Source organism: Capra hircus, chromosome 3 (genome assembly GCF_001704415.2).
Source record: "Capra hircus breed San Clemente chromosome 3, ASM170441v1, whole genome shotgun sequence".
NCBI lineage: Eukaryota > Metazoa > Chordata > Mammalia > Artiodactyla > Bovidae > Capra > Capra hircus.
In genome coordinates this window covers 67336498-67362850 of record NC_030810.1, presented here as the reverse complement: position 1 = coordinate 67362850, position 26353 = coordinate 67336498, and the positions used below count along the sequence as shown (strand labels likewise).

At 35.5% G+C, this 26353-nt stretch overlaps 1 protein-coding gene across 4 annotated transcripts in view; it reads right to left on the bottom strand.

The window, feature by feature from the left end:
• ZNF326 (zinc finger protein 326) overlaps positions 1-25915 on the bottom strand; it is a 37690-nt gene extending 11775 nt beyond the window's left edge. The window contains exons 1-9 of one of the 4 annotated variants that reach the window (XM_018045731.1): positions 25506-25915; positions 22987-23031; positions 15211-15246; positions 15003-15114; positions 12467-12872; positions 9905-10103; positions 4061-4172; positions 2106-2253; positions 884-983 (exon numbers count right to left, since the gene is read on the bottom strand). In XM_018045731.1, the coding sequence (XP_017901220.1) occupies positions 884-983; positions 2106-2253; positions 4061-4172; positions 9905-10103; positions 12467-12872; positions 15003-15114; positions 15211-15246; positions 22987-23031; positions 25506-25521 (1174 nt within the window). In that variant the 5' untranslated portion in view covers positions 25522-25915. Of the gene's footprint in view, positions 1-883; positions 984-2105; positions 2254-4060; positions 4173-9904; positions 10104-12466; positions 12873-15002; positions 15115-15156; positions 15247-22986; positions 23032-25505 lie in introns of those variants that run through there. The other 3 variants (XM_018045732.1, XM_018045733.1, XM_018045734.1) reach the window with 3 other exon arrangements.

Genomic DNA, 26353 nt, shown 5'->3' with positions numbered 1-26353 from the left:
CTAAAACCTTAGTAGAGAAAGAAAACCACAAAGAGTAAAAATGACAAGGGAGTAAAGAGAGGCAGTGAGTACCACAGAAACCAAGGGAGGAAACAGATTTATAAATAACAGTTATCAGTGGAAAATGTTGCCGAATAAAACTGAAGTTGGTGTTGGTGTCCTCCGTCATAGCAGTTTCAGTACACTAATGATAGCAGAAACTTGTCCACTGTGGGTAAAGTAGTAAGTGAGAATGGAGAAACAGAGACAGTGAGGACTATGCTTAAAGAAGGGTGGTTGTTTAAAGAGAAAGGCAGGTTTTACAGGAATTAGTGTCTATGTTTTTCTATTTTCTTTAGGTCTTTTTAAATTTGTTTGTTTGTTTAAGTAAGTGTATAGGCTTCAGAGACAGAATCAAAAGACAAGGAAAGACTGAAACACAGAAGAAAAGAATTCAGGATTTGAGCAGAAGTCTTTAAGGAGATGAGAAGGAATAAGAGAGATAGATGACATATACAAGTACAGGCAGCCCTCTGTATCCATGGCTTCTGCATCTACAAATACTGGAAAACCAACTATGGGCCTTGGGTATCTGCATATTCTGATACCTCAAGCAGGTCCTGAAACCTCTCTCTCTCAAATACCTAGGGATGACTGTATCTTCCAGTAGAGGCAAAGCTGATACTTTCTCTATGAAGGAAAGGAAGTGAAAGACCTAAGAGAAGGTAGTGATAAACTTGTAAGCCTGAGAACAGGAATCAAAGGAGTTCATTTCTGATAACACACTCAGACCTACCATATATGACTATGTAACTATATCACTCTAATGGGCATCATTTACAATGAAATAGGTTATGGTATATAAAATATATATGTAAATTTCTAAATCAGTTTGTTAACTTACCTTCCATAACATCCTTTTCTATTATTTTGACTGCCTCTGTTTGATTATTTGTCTGTTGCTTACGAATAGAAGTTTTCTTGAATTTATTTACCATACATTCCTAGAAAACAAAATAGAAAGAATCCAAAAAGTTTTTAGTGAGTACGTAGTATAGGCCCAGCACCATGCTTGGCCTATGAAAAGTAATAGTACCTGTTATATAAAACTGGTGAATGTTTTCAAGGAGCTTACAATCTAATTGAAAGGACTATAATGAAATACCAGGAAACTGCAGAAAGTATTTACTTTTCAAGATGTATTAATATTTTAGGCATATAGAGAGAGAGAGATCAAAGACAGCTGGAATAGGCAAGAGATCTCAGAGCAAGTGAATACTTAAGTCCTAAATGACAGGAATCAGTTGAACAAAATTACAGAAAGAAATTTAATTAAGGTAACACAATTCTCCAAGGATCACTGTACTTCTAACCTTCTAACAATTCCATCTCTTTTGCCCAAATTAATTTCAAGTACAGTTAGCAGTCCAGCTCCAGCCCTGATCCAAACTATCCTACCCTTCTCCAAGTCACTTCTACTTACACTATCACTCAGGGCTCTTCTACTTAATAGTGTCATCTGTGTGTGTGTGTCTGATTTCCAATTTCTGTTAGTTCACTAAAGGGAATGTCTGTGTCTTCAGTGTCTTCAGGTGCTGTGCCTGTATAGCACCTACTCTTAAGTATTCAAGAAAAACTGTTGACTGATGACCACACTCTGATAAAGGACGCCAAACAAACAGGCTCTCTGGCTCTGAATTCAATTCAGACTTCCATTTATTGAAAGTCACTAAACTGCTCTCAGCATAATCTTTTAGGATAAAGACAAATTGGTATATTGAAGTGAAATATGAAGAAAAATACCCAGCACAATACCAGGTGCATAGAAGACTGTTAATAGATGACAGCTGATTTGGTATCAATAAACAGCTGTTAAAGGAATTTTCCTGACACCTCTGTCAGAAACTTCTGTAAAAAATGTAAAATGTACTCTCAAATCACAAATCTACAATCTATGAAAGAGGAATTCACATGTACTTCTAAACTAGTTTTAACACAACCTTTTTTAAGTGAACAGTAAATTGAATTCTTAGAAACATAAAAGAGGAGAACTATGGGTAACGATGAAAATCTAAGAAATTCAAATGTCAGATCAAGTGCCTCTCACTTCAAAAATAACTACTTACATGCAAAAACTCCATAACCACTTTATCAAATTTGGTTTGTTTTTGAATATGATCTAACGTTTCCTGATGTGACGGACTTTCCAGATGGAGTTCAATATCTTTTTCTTCAAATGTTCGAAATTTACAAAATGAACATGTGAATGCCATTCTGTAAAGCGAAAAAAAAGTGTTTGTTTAAATATTACCTTATTTACTTAGAAAGCATTCATAAGACTATCCCAATGAAATCAATTTTATCAGCATAAATGATTTCCTCTCTTCCAAGTAATGGTTGATTTAAATCAAGCTCAAGTCAGAAAAAAAAATAGCATTTAAGTACTTGTCTGGACAACACTGTCATCATACTAATTGGCATTTCTGGACCACACTGGAGTTACTGGGTATGAAAAACAGAATCAGTGGATCTATTTCATCTAACCCTAACTATCCACTTCAAGTCTAGATCAGAAAGCCAAAGCAAACTTCAAGCAGTATCAAGTTCCAAAGTTCCACTAACGTTACACTCTAACCTTCCAAATCACTGAAGTAGAAACAAACGTAGGTAGGACACCAGAAAACCATAATTCACTCTATTAGAGCTCTTAGATGATCAAAAATCAATTCAGGATGACTAACAGGCCTGGACTGGACATATGCACTCATTGAAAAGCTCAAGAGTCACTCCAGAATGAATTTTCCCTTTTCTCCCATTTAATTATTCTTACCTCATATATCCCTGTTACTTCCTTTTCTTCAAATTATGACAATCGTCTCTTAATGGGTTTCTTTATCTTGAGTCTCCATTTTCCATCTAATTCCTTAGAGTACTATTATATTTATTTTCCTGAGTAAGAGTATAGAATCTGAAATCTACTGCTGGGTTTATTTCTTAGCATCTTTATGTGACTTTAGGCAACTTAAATTCCCTGGGCCTTAGTTTTCTAATCTTAACGAGGTGAGAACCCTCACAGAGCATCCTCACATTTTGGTCTTCCAAGGGGTTGGGGATATGGAGGCTATGTAGAAGAGGTGGTGATCTTAGAACCAATTCACTATGCATATCAAGGGATGACTGTAAATATCAAAAAATCAAAATCATTCCTATATATCTTTAATCAATCCTTTTCATTTGACTCTCAGGAATTTTTTCACATCACAGTTAATTTATCTGCCTTTTCTAAGAAACATGTTTAGGTGTTTTTTTTGTTTTATTTGATGCTTAAACATAGTATTTTATTGATTCTAAGACATATTTTTCCTGATCGCATTTCTGAAATCAGTCTGTATCATAAAGTTAATGAAACATCACAATCTCTTTTGGCCAGATAGATTATTGCTTGTGCACACAGAAAAACCAGGAATTCTAGCTGTAAAATCTATATAGAGTGATTGTCAGTGGCTTGAAAGTCTCAAGGACAGTGATAAAGCATTCTTTTAGACCTTGAGGAGCAAATCGTTATGGAGAGGTGGACAGTAGCAAACTAAACATATCTGTCAATATCCTTGAGACAGGTATCAAACACAGGCTAACTCTACATAACTGTAGAGTAACTGTAATACCAGGTTAAAACACCAACAATAATAAATTTTTTTTAAATACAGTCTTTTTAAAAATTGATTTTTAAAATCTTTAAAAAAATATAACATTGTATAAGTTTAAGATGTACAACATAATTATTTGATATATGTATATATTATGAAATGATGAGCACTATGAGTTTAGTTACTGTCCAGCACCTCACTAGTTGTAATTTTTTTCTTGTGATGAGAACCTTGAAGATCTACTCTCTTAGCAATTTCAAATATATAACACAGTATTGTTAACAACAGTCATCATCTGTACAATATATCCCCAGAACTTATTTATCATTTAATGGAAGTTTGTACCTTTTGGCCACCTTTACTCAATTTTCCCACCCTCAAATCCTAGAAACAGTTTTTTAATGAATCCAATTTTCTGACTACTAAGCACAAACCTGTATCCATCTCCGTATTTCTCACTGTTTTTTTCTCTTCTGCGTCTTTGTTTCTCTCGCCGAGCTTCAATCCGCCGCTTTTCTTCTTCTTCATTTTTAGGATCAGTTTTTGCTAGGGGATCAGACAAAAAAGTTAAAACTAAAAATCACTTCTCCATTCTCCTTTTCCAGTCCCCAATTCATAAACTACAGACAGATGATTTATTTGGTGGTCATTATCTAAACTGAACTCACCAGAAAAATCAGAGTTTGAGATTACTCAATATTTCTGAAACTTCATTCACATGAATACCTTCATCATAAATTTTGTCTATTTACTTCTCACCTATGTTTATTATTTGCTACATTATTTTTCTCTAGATCCAGTCATTTTTTATCTTAAGTAATAATATCCACATTACCTAAAATAATTTTGAATTATCACACCTTGGAAAACATTTGACAAATAACCCGACCTTGCATGAAAGTGGAAAAACAATGAGCACTAGAGAGCACCTTGGATGCAAAAACTCAATATTATAGCAGCTTTCTTAAAATTTCTTAAAATGAATAAAAGCAGGTTCTTCCTCTTTTTCTCAAAATATGTCTTAATGTGAATACACAAAATGTACTATTTTAGCCATTTCAAAGTGTACAATTTAGTGACATTAAGTTTATCACAAGGTCATGCAACCATCACCACTATTTAGTTCCAGAACTTTTTAATCAGTCCAAAGAGAAGTCACTAAAGCACCTGGTAAAACTACTCATCTGCTTTCTATCTCTACAGATTTTCCTATCCTGGATATTGCATATACAAGGAAGGATACAATATGTGGCCTTTTTTGTCTGGTTTCTTTTATTTAGCATAATGTCTTCAAGGCTCTTCCATGTGTTGTACCATGTATCAGTACCTCCTTCCTTTTTAAAGCTCAATAATATTTCACTGTGCAAATACATCACATTGCCTTTTCATTCATTCATCTGCTGATGAACATCTGGATTGTTTCAACCTTTTGACAACTGTGAATAATGCTGCTATGAACATTTGTACACAAGTTTTCTGGCTGAATACTTCTTTTCAGTTCTTTTAAGTACATATCTAGAAATGGAACTGAACCACCAAACTGTTCCCCACAACAGCCACACCATTTTATATTTTCATAGTAATGTATAAGGGTTCTAATTTTCCCACATTATCATCACTTGTTATTTTCTCTTTTCTTCTAAGACCATCAACTTCATATGTGATAGGAAGTGATATCTTGTATTAAAGGAAAAAAAGGTTCTTTCTTATATTATAGTTAATTTTAGACTTTAAAAAAAAACTCATCTGCCCTCCAACTTTTCCTTTTATTCATTGTTTATCCGTTTGGATTACCTTTGGAAAAATATCTAATACAAAATCATGAACACCTGGGGATTCATGAACTTAACAATAAACAAATATTAAGTATCTGCTATGCATACAGCAGGATGTCTCAAAACCATATAAACTCAATACCTTAAAATTCAGTATCTAGATTATTTTTCATCATTTTATAAGAGGTTAAACATACATTCCTATTTTACTAATCATTTTCAATATCCTCTTTCAGTTTCCCTCAAACCCTCACTCTATGGAAAAAAATGGTTGTATATGACCTTAAACTAGAAGCAATTTCATTTTCCTTTCACATGCTAAAGCTGATATACACTGTACCTCTATCCAAACGACTGAATATGATTCCTTTCCTACTGCATTTCAACAAATCATACCGTCTATATATTACAGCATAGCAAGACTTCTTATTCCTGAACACTCAGCGGTTACCATTCAGAATGCCCACCTCATACCTGACGGTGAAAACCTGAATTGACTACAGAATTTTGGTTTCATTCTTAAGTTATATACTACACTACTCTCAAGTTTTGTTTAAAAGAAAAAAAGAAGTCAAGTCACATATATCTGCTTTAGTGACAAATAAGTATCTACATCAAACTGTGTAATATTTATTTAACTATACCTGCAAAATATACTTTTGAAATCTATCCGAAGAAGATCAACTGAATTGCCTATTCTAGTAATATTTAGAGTACACAATTCAGTAACAATCCATCAAGTAACGGTATAAAACTTATTCCTACTAACACACACTCTAATCAGGTTTCCAGAATTCCAGAATATTATTATTTTTTATTAAATAATATAGATGTCCAATGCAAAGCATGGCAGGAAAGTAGATTTAAAAATAGTATTTAAAGTGTTACTGAGTTTTGGATTATAATTCATAATTTTGAGGAAAAAATCCAATATTTACAATTTCAAATATCATATTTTTGATATGATACATTAAAATGTCTGCAATGTTCTAATTATTTAAAAAAAGTTGTTTTAAATAAGGATAATATAATACAAAGTAATTTTCCATTACAATCACATGGATCTTTACCTGAAGGGTCTCTAGAGTAAGACTTGCCCTGAATAAACCCTGGCTTTGCCAGTTGTTTGATCCAGGGAGCAAATTTATCTGTTCTGTTCCTGTTTTTTTCAGCTGTAGAGGGTTTGGTACACTACCTACACCTGAGCAGGCTGATGTGAGAATTACATAAGCAATGTCTGTTATGCCCTTTAACACACTGCTGCCTAGTATGCAGTAAGCATTCAGTTAAGTGCTAGTTTACTAACAACTATATATACAATCTTTCTGTCAAACTGGATACATGTATTAATCCTGAAGCGATTTAAATAGAAATGAAATTCAAAGAACAAAATAAATATACTGTCAGTATCCAAAAATATACAAAAAACGTGTTTTAAAGTAGGACTTATCTAGGCCTCCTTGCTTCTTTCCTTCCACTTTCTTTTTTAAATAATTATTTGAAGGCTATCATGACTTGTTTAGCACCTCCAACATCAAAGGAAGTAATAAATTCATCTTGACAATTAATGTATCTTATTTTTTAAACTGGACGCAAAGATGTTTTAAAAATTAGATCACAAAAATTTGAAATAGTCATTCATTACAATGATCTTCACCTTGCCCAGTCCCAATAATAGGTAATCCAATGTTAAATCTAAAGAGGAGAGAAATTTTTAATCCCTTGTAATGTCACCTAATTTGGAAAGATAAAATACTTTTCAATCATCAAGGCAAAAATAAAATAAATATAAAAAACAAAACATAATTCAGTGTACAGTCAAAAATGGTAAAGTATCTATACGTATTTGCTATTATGTTTTCACAACGAATGCTGAAAAAGACATTTCCTTACCTTTTATTTATGTATATTCTTGACAATCTATTTTGATCAAATGCACTTGATTTCATTTAGAGATATATTACAAAGTTAAATAAAATACAGTAACAGAGAAAGTAACAATAATCCAGCTCAAATGTTTCAGATTTATTAAGACATAATTCATACCATATGATTCACCCTTTTGAAGTATGTAATCAATGTTTTTCAGAACATTCACAGATATGCACAAACATCACCTTAATCAACTCTAGAACATTTTCATCACCTCACGAAGAAATCTGGTATCCTGTTATTTATTTCTCCTTATACACCCCACAGCCCAAAGCAACCATTAATCTACTTTCTAACCCTACAGATTTCTATATTCTAGACTTCCAAATGAAAAGAATCATATATGTGGACTTTTGTGACTAGTTTCTTTCATTTTATTAACCTTTCCAAGGTTCATTTAAGTTCTAGCATATATCAGTTCATCTTAAGGCTGGAAAATATTCTACTGTATGGACGAACCACATTTTGTTTAACCATTCATCCACTGATGAGCATCTGGGTTGTTTATACCTCTGGCTACTCTGAATAATGATGTTACGTGTATCTGTACATAAATTTTTGTGTAGACATATGTTTTCATATTTCTTGATACGTACCTACGTGGAACTACTGAATCATATGGTAATTTGTTTAATCATTGGAGGAACTGTTTTCCAAAGTGCCTGAACCATTTTACATTCCCACCAATGGTATATGAAGATTTCTCCACATCCTTGCTAAGGCCTGTTATTATCTTTTTGATTCTAGTCATTCAGGTAAGTAAAAGTGGTCAATCTCACATGGTCTTGATTTTAGAATCCCAGAGATGGGGGAGCCTGGTGGGCTGCCGTCTATGGGGTCGCACAGTCGGACACGACTGAAGCAACTTAGAAGCAGCAGCAGCAACTAACTGTTGAGCACTTTTTCATGGGCTTATTGGCTATCTGTATATCTTTTGGGGGAGAAAATGTCTGTTCAGATGCTTTTTACAAATGGGCTATTTGTCTTTTTACTGAATTTAAAACTTCTATATATTCTAGATACAAGTCTCTTAGAGGTATAATTTGCAAATGTTTTCTCCTTCTCTGTGAGCTATCTTTTCACTTTCTTAATGTGTCCTCTGAAGCACAAAAGTTTTTAATTTTGATAAAATCCAGTTTCACTGTTGTTTGGTCAGTAAGTTGTGTCCAACTCTTTTGCGACTGTGGACTATTGCCCACCAGGCTCTTTTGTTCACGGAATTTCCCAGGCAACAGTACTGGAGTGGGTTGCCGTCTTTCTTCTCCAGGGGAGCTTCCTGACCTAGGGACCAAACCTGTGTCCCCTGCTCTGGCAGGCAGACCCTTTACTGCCGAGCCACCAGGGAAGCCCAAAGTCCAATTCACCTGTTTATCATTTGGCTGCTCTTTTAGTGTCAGATGAATTTCTTGCCAAATCCAAAGTCATGAAGACTTACTCTTGTTTTCTTCTGAGAGTTTTATAGTTCTAGCCCTTGCATTTAGGTGCTGTATGTTAGTTTGTGCATGTGGCTATCCAGTTGTTCCAGCAGCGTTTGTGGAAAAGACTCTTCTCTCCTCACTAAATAATTTTGACATCTTGGCTAAAAAAAACCATTTTACCATAGATTTATGAGTTTATCTCTGGACTCTCGATTCTATCCTGTTGATCTATATGTCTGTCCTTGTGCCAGTACCACTGTCTTAATTACTGTGGCTTTGCAGTTAAGTTTTGAAATCATGAAGCAGTATTCTTTCTGTTTTCTTCTTTTTTTAGGATTGTTTGGCTATTGTAGGTTCCTTGCAATTCCCTATGAATTTTTGAATTAACTTGTCAATTATTGCAAATAAGTCAGGTGACATTCTGACAGGAATTGGGCTGAATCAGTAGATCAGTCTGGGGAGTATTACCATCTTAACATTAAGTCTTCTGGTCTGTGAACATTTATTTAGTATCCCATTTATTTAGATCTTCTTTAATTTCTTTTAACAATGTTTTATAGTTTTCAAAGTATAAGTTTTGTACTTCTTTTGTTAAATTTATTCCTGAGTATTTACTTCTTGATGCTACCATGAATTGTTTTCTTAATTTCACTTTCAGACTGGCTCTTAATTTTTAACACTGTAAAAATGGAAGTATCTCTAGGAATAATGTCCAGAAGACAAAAGGCAAATTAATTTTCTAGAACATATAGCTTTTCCTGGCACCAAGGACGATGAAAAATTTCTTGCCTTTGACCTCATGAAAGAGACTCTATGTAATGTAACATACTACTTCCTCAATAATTATCCAACAATAAATATAACACCCAAGAAAGGAATCCAAATCAAAATCATGTGTAAGATCTTTTTAAAAATATAGATGTTCTGGTTCCACCCTAAGTCAAGATTTAGGGAAAAGGGGTGAATCAGGGCATGTGAATTTATAAGTATCTTTTGTTAATTTTGATATCCATGACTACAGATCTAATTTCTACAACTGTAATTATTGCACACTTTGTCTACATAAACATGAAAAAATTATTTAAATGCACTGAGTTTAAAAAAAAATAATGAAAACTGCCTTCAACTACAGCAATTATGTTTTCCAACTTACTGGGTGATTTGCTGAGGCTCATCTTCTCCACGGGTTTTGCTAGCTTGGGTTTCTTGATAAAGGTTCCACCAGGCTTATTAAATGGTTGCATCATTTTTCTCTTTATTCCTCTTGCAGCAGCAACTGTCACATTGGTGGGCTTATTTTGATAGTCAACAACAATCCCAGGTCTATGAATGCTTCCAAAATCACTCATATGCTGCAAATTTGTGAAATCAAGAAACATTAGCACAATATCCAAAGAAAAAGTATGAATTCATATATAAATTACATTTTATCTATCTAGAATTTTTCAAATGAAAATTCCTCAGAATGTAACTAAATTTTACAAGTCCACTCTAAATACACTGAAAAATTCTGTAAATTATTACAGGAACTCAAATCCAGTGAATCAGTATTTTTATTTCCACAAGAACAAATATGGATATTTCCTATTGTTTGATTCTTATGATTCAAAATTACTTGAGATCATAAACAACATTATGTGCCTGTCAGAATATTACCACTTGTACAACTCTCTGACAACTCCTCTTCAGAGTTCCTAATCGATGTTTTCCCATGAAAAGACCTTAAAAGAAATCTTTACTAAAACCTGGCTTAAAACTAAGATACACAAAGAAGACCATATCTGAAGTTTGAAGTTAAAAAAGATCCAGAAATGATTTAGGATTTCTCCCTGTTGAAAAAGGGATGAGAAGGCGAGATGGAACATTAGTATGAAATAGGAGAGTTAAAGCATAACCATGCATCAACTTCCAAGACACACTTCAGATAAAGAATTGCATCTGGCGTTCCATTCACATTCTTACCTAGAGAAACATATTCTCACCCAGAAGCCCAAGAAGCAAAAGTTTACAGACGAAGAGTCATGCAACCAAACGACTCTTTGTGTCCTTTCTTCTCGTCGTTAACAAAACCCACTATACCAAGAAGCCACATGTTCATATAAATTTATTCTACTAACCTTACTTTTAGAAGATAAAGATTGAGGAGTAATCTGAAGAGAAGGATCCAATGGGAATTGTACAAGTGAAGATTAAAAAGGAAAGACCTATTGGTTCATCTATTTCATTAACAGGAAGAAAGAAAGAAAAGTCGACTTCGACTAGAATGGTGGAAACAAAGTACAGGAATACCTGTTTTTCTATCATGAAAACAAAATTGGCATTTCAAGTGTCTTTGGGGAAAAAATCGTTTGCCTAAAGTAATATACAGCATGGAAAACACTGAGTTTTCCAAATTTTCAAACTGGAGTAGATTTTCAATTTCAAAATCCAAAGCCTATTATCCCAACTATTTTCAATTAATCTACAACCATAAAGCATGGTAGAACAGCAACATACTAGTTGCTTACATTTGTATATTATGCTTAGGAATACCTATCTAACCTTGAATAAATTAAGTGTTTCCAGGTGATTTAAATAGTTACATCAGAAAAATCTTTATTAATTGTCCATTAAAGGTGCAATGCATTTTACATAAGTAACGAGTAACTGTTAAAAATGCAAAATTTCTACACAAGTATGACAAACTATGCTGATGTACCAAAGATTAGTGAGCAGTCAAAAATATGTGCCCTACTACGTTTTCTTAATAGAAGCACTTTTCTCTGCAAAGAGAATATTAAGAGCAACTGACTTCCAAAAAAAAAAAAAAATTCTTACATGATGGCAAAAATACAATATTCTTTATAAATCAAACTACATAGTAACTCCACAATCTATGTACACTTCCTAGGTAAAATTTCTTGTCAGTCAAGTTACCTAAGAATGTAAAGGCATAACCTTTATACTACATATCCTGAAATTAAATATTTGAAGACTAGCATATTTATTCATTTAAGCAGTAATTTATAAAATATTACTTCCTGGGAAGAAGCCATAGACATGTTTCTACAGGGAGGAAATTATTTCTCAACAGTAAAACTAGTGACAGAGGTAAGACAGAACACCCAGCAAATAGAACATACTGTAAGAGAGTGAGTTAGCAAAATTATACTGACCACAACTCATCTACAATCTACTATACATATCAACTTCCTCACCACATAAACCTGGCTAAAGTACCCTCAGCTATCACCAACTGTTAGTCTCTCTTGTGTTTAATGTGAAATATGAAGCTTTGAAGAATTTCTATGTGCTGGAGTTTAGCAGCAAAGTATATACGTGTTATCATACATTGCACCTTTAACCTACTCAGAAACTCCAAAAGGGTTCATTACCTTTAAAATAATCCAAGAACTGTCCCACTAGCAAAACTGCTAGTGTTTACAAGGAAAAATGCAACTCCTTTTAACCCCTTTTAGACCAAACCTAATATCCTCACCTTTTTAATAAAGGGAGATTTAGCAAAACTATATGAACAGTCATCTCACACTGCCATGTATTTTCTAAGGTACTGGGAAAACTTTTACAGGCAACCTAAAAATTATGCTTATGACTCAGCTTTTGCTTCAAAATACACTGGGATGAACAGTGTTTATTCTAGTTGAAAACCATGGTCTTGAAAGGGTTTAAAAGAGTGACTAGTGAAAAGAATCTGAAAAGATTCTGTTGTACTTACTCCTCGGCCTCGGCCTCTGCCTGTTGATGGTCCTCCAAAAGCATCATAGTTTCTGCTTCCAAACGTACTTTCAGGATAAGCAGGCGTTCCTCTCCCCCGAGAGCCTACAGGTGCAGGCTTCATATGGGGTGAAGAAAAACTGCTGTAGGAAGAGTAATTCTCTCTTCCTCTGTCCTCCATAAACCCAGGCCTCAATTTTGAACGGGAGTAAGGTGCTTCCCAGCTAGACCCGCCCTGGTTTCTACCTCCGAAAGAGTCAAGGCTATTCCGGTAGGAGCTCTCAAATCGACCACCATAACTACCTCCGAAGCGGCTTTGTTCGGGTTCATTAAAACCATAGCCAGATCTGTACAGATCTCGCCCACCCAGAGAAGACCTGGAGTCGTAAGACTCATAAGGTCCAAACCTGGAAGAGTTGCACAGTGAGGGAAAAAACAAAAGTAAGCTTACTAATGTTAGACAATTCAAAAGACAAATTATCAGATGACATTTATCAACTAAAATTCATTTATACCATACTGGTTTGCAGTTCTACTTTTATTCACACTTGATTAGGGCTGGGCAGTTCAACATGAGACCAGATAGAAAGCTATCTGAGTCAGTGTTTAAATATGAATTGAGTTAAGTAACCTTAGCTTAAATATCTGCTTTTTGGCAGCTATTTTATTAGAAAAGATTTGTCTGTCATTATTTAAGCCCAGCCCTAGTCTTGGAAAAAGTCATTTGTTAAAGTTCACAGACTACTCAAACTTTCTTTGAACCCATTTCTAATACTGTAAAATACAAAATATTTACAACATTTTGTCTTTCAATAGGGACACAAATTGAAGACTACAAAGATGCAGGCTACTTGTGACACAGAAGAGATCCTTTTGCACCCACAATAATCTATATGACAAAACTGCTTCAGTATGTCTACAGCAGTCAAAATTGGGAGAATTATCTGGTTATACAATTTAACAACCTGCTAAACTTTGGTTAACGTTAATAATCAATTCTTAGTCACTTTTCACTTGTATACTAATAAATCTACAAATCTAGAAGAATAAGCACATAAAACAGAACATAAAAGACCACCAATATATACCCTTTGCATATGAATTTTCAAGGCAGATTAGAAAGAATACATTTTATAATGTCTTCAATTATTTGAAAAATTATTCCCTATCTTCAATTATTTGAAAATTATTCCCTATTATCACATGAAATTATCACATAAAGCTACTCTAAAAAAGGGAGCACACAGTCTCCTTAAGGTTTTAATAGAGTCAACAGAAGAAACAAATCATACTTCTCACCAAAGCATGGATTACAAAAGTTGCTTATCTTACAACATAGTTTTATAAAGGCCCACAATTACATGAGATAAATTATAACATCTACATAGTTCACACACATTACATTTACAGTGTAACAGGGCGGCAACTGATAAAGTAAAATATTTAAACGTGTTACATTACTTCAATTATTTATCACTAAATAGAAGGCACTTTACTTCTGAATCCTAGTAACCATATAAAAATCATTCCTCTTTTCAACTACATTTTTCAAAACATCTATCACAGAAGCAAAATTGTTGTATCTATTTTCCTGATTTTTCTCTACTATAAACCATAATGGCACACTTAAGCAGAAAAAAGGAAAGTAAGCATCATTCAATCCATCTTAAGGAAACCAGATCCTTCAATTTATGAAGAAGGACAATACTTTCAAAAAGTTTCCTAACTAGTTTTACTTATACCAATGTTCAGTAAGAATCTCTGCACCTCCTTGGCCTAAAATGTGGTCAACCCTAAAGCCTAAAGCAGTTCAGCTAGGTTTAAGGTTTACACAGCATCAACAATGAAACATAAGTACAACCAAAACTGTACTGCATTAAAATAAACAAAGATATTGTATTCATTCATGGCTTTAATATAAAGCTCCTAATCTAGACCACAAGTGTTTCTGGCATAAGTAGAACCTGCCAATAAATAACCTAAACATGATTTAAAGAATATTTTTATTATTACAATACGCTCTTGTAACTCACATTAAAACTAAAACAATACACTCTTGTAACTCACATTAAAACTAAAATTAAAAGAATAACTATCTTAAATGTTTCTTACAAACTGAGTGTTGCTAAACAGGTTCGGTTAACTTCATTTTAGTCAAAGACTGTTTGCTACTCTATAAAGCACTCCACATTAGTAAATACATTTTTTAAAAATCATAAGAAAAAGCTTCACAAATAATATTTCCAATAATATTTTTATATCATTTGTTTAGGGCATTTTGACTGGCCAGGAGTTAAAAAAAAATCACTGCTAAAGACAGAAAATCTTACTCTAGTATAATGAAATAATGTTTTTCCTAAAGTAATGTCTACCAATGATGTTGAGACAGTTTCTATAACCATTAACACCTTTAAACATTTAAGGTGATTATTCAGTTCTAAATATAGTTTAAGTATCATAACATGCCTAAAGAATACTTATATCATCTAGAATCTTATAATCATCTACTTATTTGGCTAAGTGATGAAGCAATTTACCTGCTACCCCCACCACCACCACTGTGATTGTCCATGCCATATGACTGGTTTAGGTAGGAGTCCATGGATCTTTGACCCCCATAGGATCCATGGCCATAGTCACGATCCATCCCTATAAAGAGTTTAAAAAGAAAAAAAATTAAATGATGCTCACCTTTACTGGCACTCAAAAGAAGAATTTTTAGATAAACATCCTTGAATGCCAGACCTCCGTAAGATCCAGGGCCATAATCACGATCCATTCCTAAAAGATAGTTAATAACAAAAAGTCAGTAAAATACCATTCTCTTCAGGAATCTTTGTATAAAACACAAGATATTCATATCAGTCACCTGAAATGATAATTCATTGTTAACATTAGCTAAATTCACACTAGACACTGAGGGAAAAACCATACAGATTATAATCTAATGAAAAACCAGATCTGCTAATGAAATCTAATTTTTTTTAAAAAGCTATCAACTAAAAAGTTCTACATTAAAATTACCTTCAATTCAGCCAATATTTACACGACAAGGGTACTACCATAGGGTCCTATGTCATATAATCTACTGAAAAATCAGATTTGCCAATAAGACCTGATTAAAAAAAACCTATCAACTAAAAAGTTCTATATTACAACTATCTTCAATTTAGCCAATATTTACGTGACTTAGGATACTACCATTGGGTCCTATGTCAGGTGCTACAATAGTACATAGTTAATAATTCCTATTCTCAAGAAAATAAGGTATTTAATAATGTTAAAAGGAAAAAAATTTATAGTATTGTTTTCTGCATCTGCTACTGCTGAGTCACTTCAGTCGTGTCCGACTCTGTGCGACCCCATAAACGGCAGCCCACCAGGCTCCCCCGTCCCTGGGATCCTCCAGGCAAAAATACTGGAATGGGTTGCCATTTCCTTCTCCAACGCATGAAAGTGAAAAGTGAAAGTGAAGTCGCTCAGTCGTGTCGGACTCTTCGCGACCCCATGGACTGCAGCCTACCAGGCTCCATGGAATTTTCCAGGCAAGAGTACTGGAGTGGGTTGTCATTGCCTTCTCCTTTCTGCATCTAACTCCTCTCAAAACATCTAAAAATCTGAGGCAGCCTCATTTTAAATATGCCCAATTGAAATAGTTCACACAGTAATTGAAATAGATATTTTTAAAAAGTAAAATCAGAGTGGGGCCATTATGTGATACTCTGCATATAAATAATGACTCAAATATTTAAATCCTCAAATACTTTGAATAAAGGGAATGAATGTGAATTCTAGCAATGTAAACACTAAAAAAATTATAATCAAAGCACTATTTAATTACAATTCCTCTAATTCCACCTACATCCCCACCTCTGACATAAAAAACAAATACAACAAAAAAGGTAATAAAATGAATTTACTATGATCATAAAATTGAAAAAATTTAAAAACCGTTTACCTTGTATTTCCTATAAAGTCCTTTAAAAGTCTTCATTTATCACCCTCTCCAAGTTTTATGTACTAAGAGTATATACAAAGCAAGTACATTTATTTTTATTTTTTTAAAAACACTAAATTTTAATTATAATTACATAAATATTCTGGTCCTAACAACAAAATCTTGCAGCTTTAAACCTGAAAGCAACCTAAATGATCATATTTAACCTTTTCATTTGATAGATTATGGAACCAAAAAGATGAAATGATTTTCCCAAAGTCTATAAATATCCACCACTTTAGCTTCACACTGTTGCTTCTACATGAAACGCTCTCTCTATTGCCCAAATAATAGCTTATTGAAATTCTTTAATTTTTTAAAGTCCATTTCAAATACTAACCCTTTTAAGAACACCTTGCTGATGTTGTCTCAATTGATTATTGTCTCTTTCTTTTGAATATCTGCAAAAGTCTGTAGTTTTTACACGGTGTTTATGATACTCTGCCTTATATAGTATTCTGCTATCTGTGGCCTCATTTATTTAATCTTTTTGTTTTTGACTGCACCACGTGGCATGTGGGGTTTTAGTTCCACAACCAGGGATCAAATCCATGCACCCTGCAGTAGATGTGTGTAGTCTTAAGCCACTGGACCTCCAGGAAAGTCCTGTGACCTCACGTTAAATGTACACTAGTCTTGTGGTTAAGGTCTCTTTTTTACTAGTTTTTTATGTACCCCAGGCCTGTAGGTTTCAATAGCCCGTTGACCACTAGTTGCCAGGACCCTTTCAGGGGATCCACAAGGTCAAACTATTTTTATAAACATTATTGATACTAAAACATTTGCCTTTTTCACAGTGATGAAAATTTTTTTGCATTGAAGATGCAAAACCACTGGTGGGTAAAACAGTTTTTGCTATAGCACAAATCAAGGCAGTGACACCAGACCACACTAGTATTGATAGCTGTATTGCACACCTGCAGTAAAAAAATAAAATACCAAAGATAATAAAAATAATAAAATAATCTTCACTTAAAGAATGTCCTTGATGAAGAAGTGAAAATTGGCAATTTTATTAAATCATGACCTTTGTGTATACTTTACGATATTCTGGATAGTAAAATGGAAAGTATACATAAAACAATTTTGCTGCATATCACTGCATAAAGTTTCATTAAGTGCCATCGTTCTCTTTAGGAAAAGCCACTGAATTAGCCATTTTTTTTTACAAGGAATACTGTTTTTACTAAAAGGAAAGACTGACATTCAAAAACTATGGCTTTCAGACTTGAGCATCTGGCAGACACTTTCTCAAAAATGAAGTAGAACTGTCACTTCAAAGAACAATTGATAGTATTTGTTGCCAAAGATAAAATTCAAGCACTCATGTGAAAATTAAAATTTAAAACTTGAGTTTGACAGTTTCCCAATACTTAAAAGGCTTTTCTGATGAAATTGACACTGGTATTACTGAATACAACTTTTTAATTTCTACAATAAAATCTGCCAATATTTGAAAAATCTGAATAAACCAGTATTTTTCAAATAACTAATACCTGATATTACAGGATTACACATCATAAAAAGATCCATTCAAAGTACAAGGCATACCAATGGATTTTAATGACAAAAAGTTTGTCATACCAATATACAAAAAGTATTAATGAGATATTCTAAATGTTTTTTGTCTATACTAAGACTTCAAATCAAGTTCATATTAAGACAGCACACCTCAATTCAGACTATCCACACTGAAAGTACTCAACAGTCATAAATGGTTAGTGTCTATTAGTGTCTACCACATCAGATAACACAGTTCCAGACTAATAAAAGTCATTGGTCTTTAGAGTTGATAAGTATACAATATTAAGTCGCTCATCTCTCTCAAACAGAGGACAATTTTGACATTAAGATGAAGACTTCAAAATAAAAAGCTTTCCTCTAAAAAGTATTAAAAAGTAATTTTAGAGTTAGGTTCAGTTAGGTACACAAAACAAAAAAACTTAAATTGCTACTTCTGCTAATTTCTATTTTCAGTCAGCAGAGGTTGCCTTCGGATACTAATCCTTCAGCTTTTTGATTCTGTATATTTTTACTTCACTACAGAGTCATAAATTACTAACATTTATTGAACACTCACCTTTTCCCAGGCACTAGAGAGTACACAAAGATTAATAGAGCTATCTTTACACAGCAATGTCTTTTGGTTTATTGCTCATAGTACTGTCACTAATCAGTTAGTTAAAAAGGAGAAGACTAAAAGTCTTTATGGGTACTGCATATAATCAGTGTTGATTATAGGGATAGAGTCTATAAGAGGACCATGACCATTTACATATCTTCCAGGTTACTGAATGAATTTAAAAATCACTTTAAAAATAAAGTTATTAAGACTATAACATATCTTTACTATTAACAGTAAATGAGAACAAGGATATACTGTACAACACAAGGAATACTGCAGTATTTTATAATATATTATAATATATTTTATATTATATATAACCTTCAAAAATTGTGAGACGCTGTTATACATTTGACATATTTAGCATTCCATCAATTATCCCTGAATAAAATATATATTAAATAAGAAAACTATTCACTCAAAATTAATCTGACATATTTTAAATCAAATCTATTCTACTGATTTGATTACACCCTTCTGGCTCAGCTGGTAAAGAATCGCAATGCGATAGACCTGGAATCAATCCCTGGGTTGGGAAGATTCCCTGGAGAAGGGAAAGGCTACCCACTCCAGTATTCTGGCCTGGAGAATTCCATGCACTACAGTCCATGGGGTTGCAAAGAGTCAGACATGACTGAGTGACTTTCACTTTTCATAAATGATAAGCTCAACAAATGTTACATTCACTTATAATTAAATCACAAGAGGTGTGGAGTAGTATGAAAAAACAACTGACATGATCAAAATAACTAACAAGTTGTGTAACACTAAGTCGTGAATGAGACCACTTTTTATCACCTCCACACTACTATCAGCCCGGTACAGGCCACCAGCGTATCTCACCTACATTACTGCAACAGCCCCCCAGCTGATTTTCCTGTTTTCATTTCTTCAACCTTTCTGTTCATTCTCAACAAAATAGCTAGAAGAATTCTGTTAAAGGGTAAGTTAAATTATATTCAATGCCCAGTACCTTCCAGTGGCTTCCCAACTTACTCCAAGTAAACAAGCCTTTAGATGATCTATAAGACCTGTATCAGTGGTTCTTAACCACGGGCAATTTTGACCCCCAGAGGGGGTCAAACAATGAAAACATTGTTGGCTGTCACCAAAATGAGTAATGGGTGCTGCCTCCATCAAATGACAAGAGACCAAGAATGCTCCTAAAACATTCTACAGTGCATAGGACACTCCCCCACAACAAAGAATTACCTAGTCCAAAATGTCAACAGAGACAAAGTGGAGAAATCTTTCCCATTACCTCTTAACTTGATCTATTTCCACTTAATTTCATCATCTGTGATCTCGCCTTATTCACTCCACTCTAGCTATACTAGGTCCCTTGCCGTTCCTAGAGTACAACAGGTATACACCCATTTTTGCACCTACTATTCCCTCTGCCTGGAATGTTCTTCCTCTGTGTCTGTGTTGCTCACACCCTCAATTCTTTAAGGTCTTCACTTTCTATTACTTCTTGTGTGTTAAGCAAATTGTCTTTGATTTTCACTGACTTCTGGCTACATACACCTCCCTATTCTAACCTTGTTTTAAGATCACTCAGCAAAAATCATCTGCTGTAGTCAAGCCCATCTTCCTAAGTCACTCTGAAGCACAACGCACTCAGCCCTACCTGTGTTCCTGCTTTCCCTCTATCAGAAATGCTTTCCCTTTTTTTGTCTATTTACATAAGAAGAAGGAAATATGGAGACAATGGCATGGCTTGCATCTTCATCTCCCTCAACTCTGTGCTCAAGTTACCCTGTTAGCAATTCTTACCCTTGCTAATCTCTTTAAAATTTTAACACACACACATACACAGCTGTCCTGTGTTATTATTCTCCCAAGCAATTGCTGCAATACAATAAATATTACTTCTTGTTTACTATTTCACCCCACTAGACTGTACACTTCAAAGGCAGGAATATTTGTCCGTTTCATTCACTACTGTATTGCCAGCTCCAATAACACTATCTAATACAAAACACTCAGTAAATTTCTGTTGAATGAAGTCAAATTACATCCCTGAAATTAAGTTCCTCATTTATAAAATGTAGATAACTCAGGCCTCAGTGTTGTCAAGCAGTGTTCTTTAACCAGAGGTGCATTCTAAAAAGATTCAAAGTATCAATAGTTCTTAAAGCTGACACAGTTGGGACCATTTACCCTAAAAATTAAGATTCAAGAGGACTAGAGTATGACCTAAATAGATACATTTTGAAAAAGCTCCACAGGGGAGTCTAACAATCACCCTTAAATGAAAACCACTAATGGAACTAAAATTGAGAAAAAAAAAGTCTAACATTTAACTGCTAGAAAAAAAATCTAACTTGAAAAGATACATGCACCCTGATTTTCACAGCAGCATTATTTACAATAGCCAAGATACACAATAATCTAAGTGTCCATCAATAGATGAATTGATAAAGTTGATGCAATGTGATATATATGTATGCATATACATGGAATACTACTTTTGCCATGAAAAAGAATGGAATCGTGCCATGTGCAACAACATGGACAGGCCTTGAGGGCATATGCTAAGTGAAATAAGTGAAGTAAGAATGATAAAAACTGTATGACTTCATTTACACGTAGAATTTTTTAAAAAATCAAAACAAAACAAAGCAAAAAAAATCCAAGCTTGCAGACATAATGAACAGATTGGTGACTGCCAGAGAAGGGGGTGGGAGTCGTTGAAATGGGTGAAGGGAGTTGAAAGGTAACAACTTCCAGTTATAAATAAATCAGGGGGATGTAATATACAGCATAGTGACTATAGTTAATAATAGTGTATTGCATATTTGAAAGTTGCTAAGGAAAGTAAATCTTAAAAGTTCTCATTGCAGGAAAACTATATGTGGTGATCAAGGGTTACCAGACTCACTGTTGTGATCATTTCACAGCATATATAAATATGGGATCATTATGCTGTATACCTGAAACTAGTATGTTAGATGTCTACTACACCTCAATGTGCCTGTTTTCAAAAGAAGGTCCTAACATCAGTGACAGAAATATTTTAAGCTTTTTCTTTTTTTTTCCTGCAATCCTGTATATTAAGAAAATAAACTTCTGACCCTCTATGATTCTGTATTTCAAAGTCCTATATTTAGGCATAAACTCAACTCTCTGGAAATCATGGAAATAATGGAAATCATGGCCTTCTATCATTCCAAATCTCTTTGGTAAAAGTACTAGTCCTGCTCACTCCAGTTTCCAATCCTGGATTCATTGTTATGCATCCCTCTCAATTTTCTACTCATTACTAGGCAGCCTGAAAGTTCTGCTAACTTTCTCAAGAAATGGCTTAATATTTTAAAAATTACTGTCATTACCTCCCAAGGTGTAAAATTCTTACACCTGAATTTATGAAACTTGATAATCTTCCTTCTTGATAATTTTCCAGTTTTCAAAATAACCTACACGTGGATGAAAATTAAACTTCTTTTGGTAACTTTATTATATCACTCTCCTGCTCAAAAATATGTTTTTCAGCACTTAACATATATTGACTTTTCCTATATGTTTAACCTTTTTAGCTGACATCAAATTTGAAGTTTCTCTAAATTCCTAGAGATGGTAAGTAGCAATTAACTGTATGGTAATTATTCTCATGAAATGACAGTCTTCTTTGTTTAGTAGTACATTTGCTTCAGTTTTATTTTGTGAATAGATTACATTCTGTACAACAGTTGAAAGTTGTATTTTTCTGGCAATCAGGGAATTTAATTCCACTCTCTGGGGTCCTTCATATAATGCTTTTATAACCTCTTGAACTGTTCCATGCTCTTCTTTATGTTCTTAGCCCGTCTGGCAAAGCCTTAACTCTAATCTAAACTATCAAAACTCTACCCCAATTGTATTCTGCATATGTCATGATTTTATCTAGCTCTTTAGTCACTCTGATGTCATACTTATATTGATAAGGCTTCTTTATATGCTCTAGACAGTTCTTAATATACTAACACATTTGGACACATTAAAGCAAATGACCTCAAAAACAGGTCAAAATGAATTATGAAAGCAGCAATATAAAACCAAGCCAATAATCCACTTAATCTACATTACTCAATACCAAAGCCTCTAACTCAACAAAAATAACTCAGCTAGTTTCTTGTAAGTCATCACTCAATACAGTCAGAGCCTTTTGGAATTAAGAACTCAGAATTCAAATAAAGAGTCAAACTACTCTGAATAGCCCTAAGGTTTTCTGATTCCAAATTTCCTAACTCAAATACTATACATAGTATGACAACATTAACACTAACACATCCAAAGACTAAACAATGACTGAAACAAGGCAGAATTTCCTTCTTACATTGGTACTTTAGATGGGTGACAAAAAAACTGAGATGCATTCCCTTAATGTATTTTAGATCAAATGAAAGAGGATACTCACCATTAAAGCTCTGATAAGTATTTCTGCAAGCAGAGTGTGTATAATCTATGAAGACACATTTAACAGAAAGGAATTAGTGCAATATTAGCAAAAATCTTGAATGATATACCCACTTACTAAAAACAAACACAATTTTTAAACTGCCATTAACTCAACTATCTACAAAAACAGGGTGTTAATAATTATATATACTTCATATAGGAAAATATATATCCCTTTCTTTTCACTATCTCCCCAAATGGCAGGTTTATCATCCAAATCATGGCAATGTAAAAATTAGTTAATAAAACCTGATATATAATTAAGGCCAAAAAAGGAGATCTAGTACTGATTTATACAGCATAACAAAAGGGAAGGCTGATAAATTATATATCCAACAATGCCAAAAACAGGGACATGTGAGAATTGATTCTATATATTTTTTTTTCCCAATGTACTATTTCTCTTAGCGCTTAATTTGCTGTCTATAAAGATTTCAAGATCTTATTTGAGAAATGCACATTCATATGTGTATACCTGTGTGTGCTATTTCTATTCAGGATGTGGCATCATTATCAAAGGTCATAATTTCTTTGTCAAAACTAATTTGGCAATTGTTAAATCCTTTAGTTAATTCTACTAACAAATAGGAATTTAATAGAGCAGTCCTTTGGATACAATAGACTCCAACTACACTATACAGGATTAGAGTTCAACATATTGTCAGGCAAATTCCATCCCCCAAATAAAGCAGTAGCGGAAGGGAGGGAGCAGGAGGGAGGGAACATTTTATCAGTGACATTGTTTAGAATTTTATGCTTCACACCGTTTAGAACTGTGGGCAGATGGTGATAATAAAACGTAAACATCCTAAGACAATGGGTTCCTTCATGGGGGGAGGGGACCATTCCCATCACTCCCTCCTCCCACAGTGGTAGTTTCTGCTGCACCCTGGGTGTTGGTACTGTCACCAAAGTTTGGTGTTGAACACACAGCAACATATTTTTTAAATTCATTCCCAACTCTGACATTTCAAATATTCAGTTTAAAGGTAACGATATCAAAATGAGTCAAAGTTCAACTAAAACAAACACTAGAGTGTGCTACTGTTAATATCTGAACTTCCTATTTCAAAGTAACTTAAAAGTATCCACAAAAGGTTATTCCAGTCCCTTTTCATAGACTTAGCTTCCCTGGTAGCTCAGACGGTAAAGCCTCTGCCTACAATGCGGGAGACCCAGGTTCGATCCCTGGGTCGCGAAGATCTCCTGGAGAAGGAAATGGCTACCCACTCAGGTAGAGCCTGGAAAATCCCATGGACTGAGGATCCTGGTAGGCTACAGTCCATGGCGTCGCAAAGAGTCGGACACGACTGAGTGACTTCACTTTCATACACTTAGACTTGGCAGCTTTAATTCTTTGTGGCATGAAATCAAATCAAAGATCAAAAGATCATTTAATCAGGCTCAGCATATTCAAAGTTGGTTGGGTTAGAGGCTTACGACTAATTAGTGAAGCCATTTTATTCAGAAACGCCCGGTAACTCAGGAGTAAATTCAGTATATTCACATCCCTTTTCATGTCTCCCTAATGCTGTCATTACGTACTCATCTTATCCTGACACCAATCACTATAAAAGTTGAGCAAGATTTGAAGACAATATGAAGACCAAATTAATTTTATTTCGTGAGCGTATGAAACGGTTTAAAGAACTAGTGTTTAAGAGACGACCGAAAGGTACTGCTCATTTAATTAAACAGCAGTCCATCCCAGGCGGCTGTGTGTAGGTCTGAATTTGAAGGGCACGTGATGCTGTGCCAAAATTTTGACTAACTTAACACAATGTCCAGAGAAAACGCTTTGGTTCACAGAAGTATTTTAAATTTAGGGATTAACGCCCGGACACTCTTTGTTAGCGGATAAACATCCCACTTTGCTAACCAGAAATACCTTAACGTTCCATTCTGGATGGAGATCTACTATACTTAATCACTTACAGAAGCCCTTTAAACTCATCTTAAAAACTAAGACAACCAAGGAACACGATCATGAGCAAGCCTCAGAAAATCCTAACTGGCGAGTAGTAACCTGGAGTTGGGGATTTACTAAAAGGACGATCTGGGTCGCTGCCCACCGGGCGAGCGCGAGCCGCGGCGGGGGAGGCCCGCTCGCCCTCTTGCCCAGAACGGGAAGTTGGAGGCTTCCTGGCAATTTGCTCGCAGCGGGGCGGGGGCCGATCTGGGGACTCCGGAGGCCGCGGCGCTCTGGGAGCCTCCTTCCCCGCGCCGAGGCCGGAGCGGAATTCAGGGTCGCGGGCCGCAGCGGGCGCCGGGCGGGGCGATCCGGGCGGGGCGATCCGGGCGCGCGGGTCCCCACCGAGGCCGACTCCAGGCACTGGGCCCGAGGCGGGCAGGCGGGCCGACGGCCTCTAGGCCCGCAGAACAAAGCCCACACGGCCATCTTGAGACGGTAAACAGACCCCGGGGGCAGGCCACCCCGCCTGCCGCCCGCCGCGGTGACCAGCCAGAAGCCGCGCTTACCGTCCTCGAAGTCCATGGCGGAGGCTCGGGGCCGACGGCGTCGGCGGCTCTTGGCTAATCTGTGGCCGGAGAAGAGCACCCGTGACCCGCGGTTCCACACTACGAGTCAGCGCGACCAAGAGCGGCGCTACCGGCCCGGGAGCCGCAGGCCACAGCGAGGCTGGGGGGCGGGCCCGGCCGGCGCTGCCAGCCGCCGCAGCGCAGCCCGCGACTGGCTGGCGCGGGCTGGTGGGCGGGCCCTCGAATGGGGGCGGGAAGCAGGTCCGCTGTCGCGCTCCCAGGTGCTGACCCTCTCGGAGCCGCCGAGGGGCAAGGAAGGTTAAAAAGGAGCCCGAAAGATTGGCCGGGCTCAAGGGAAAGAAAGCCGGGTTTTCCGGAAGGTCGGGCTGAAGCCCGCCATGTTTGATTCTGGCAAGAGCGAAAGGATCTGCTTGGAATACCTTCCCTCTTCCCGAACTAATATACCACGTGCCGACCTTTCCCTTTTTATTGGCTGATAATGACTGATCGGAAAATGTAAAAAAAAAAGAAAAAAAAAAAAAAAAACCTTATGGAGTTTCTGCCGTGGAGATTCAGAAGGCCAGGATATTTTTAGACCTCTATGAGCAGAGGCCAGGGAGGCCTGGCGTGCTGCAATTCCTGGGGTCGCAAAGAGTCGGACACTACTTAGCGACTGAACTGACTGAGCAGAGAACAGATTGCTAAATAGGGAACAGTTACGAGTGTGATCCAAGACCGACCACGGTCGAGTTCTGAATTTCAAGGTGCAAAATGAAAGTGTTGTAAAAGTTAACAGAGGGAAGATTTTTGGAAGGAGTCATCCAGATCTTGAAGAACAACCACGGGCA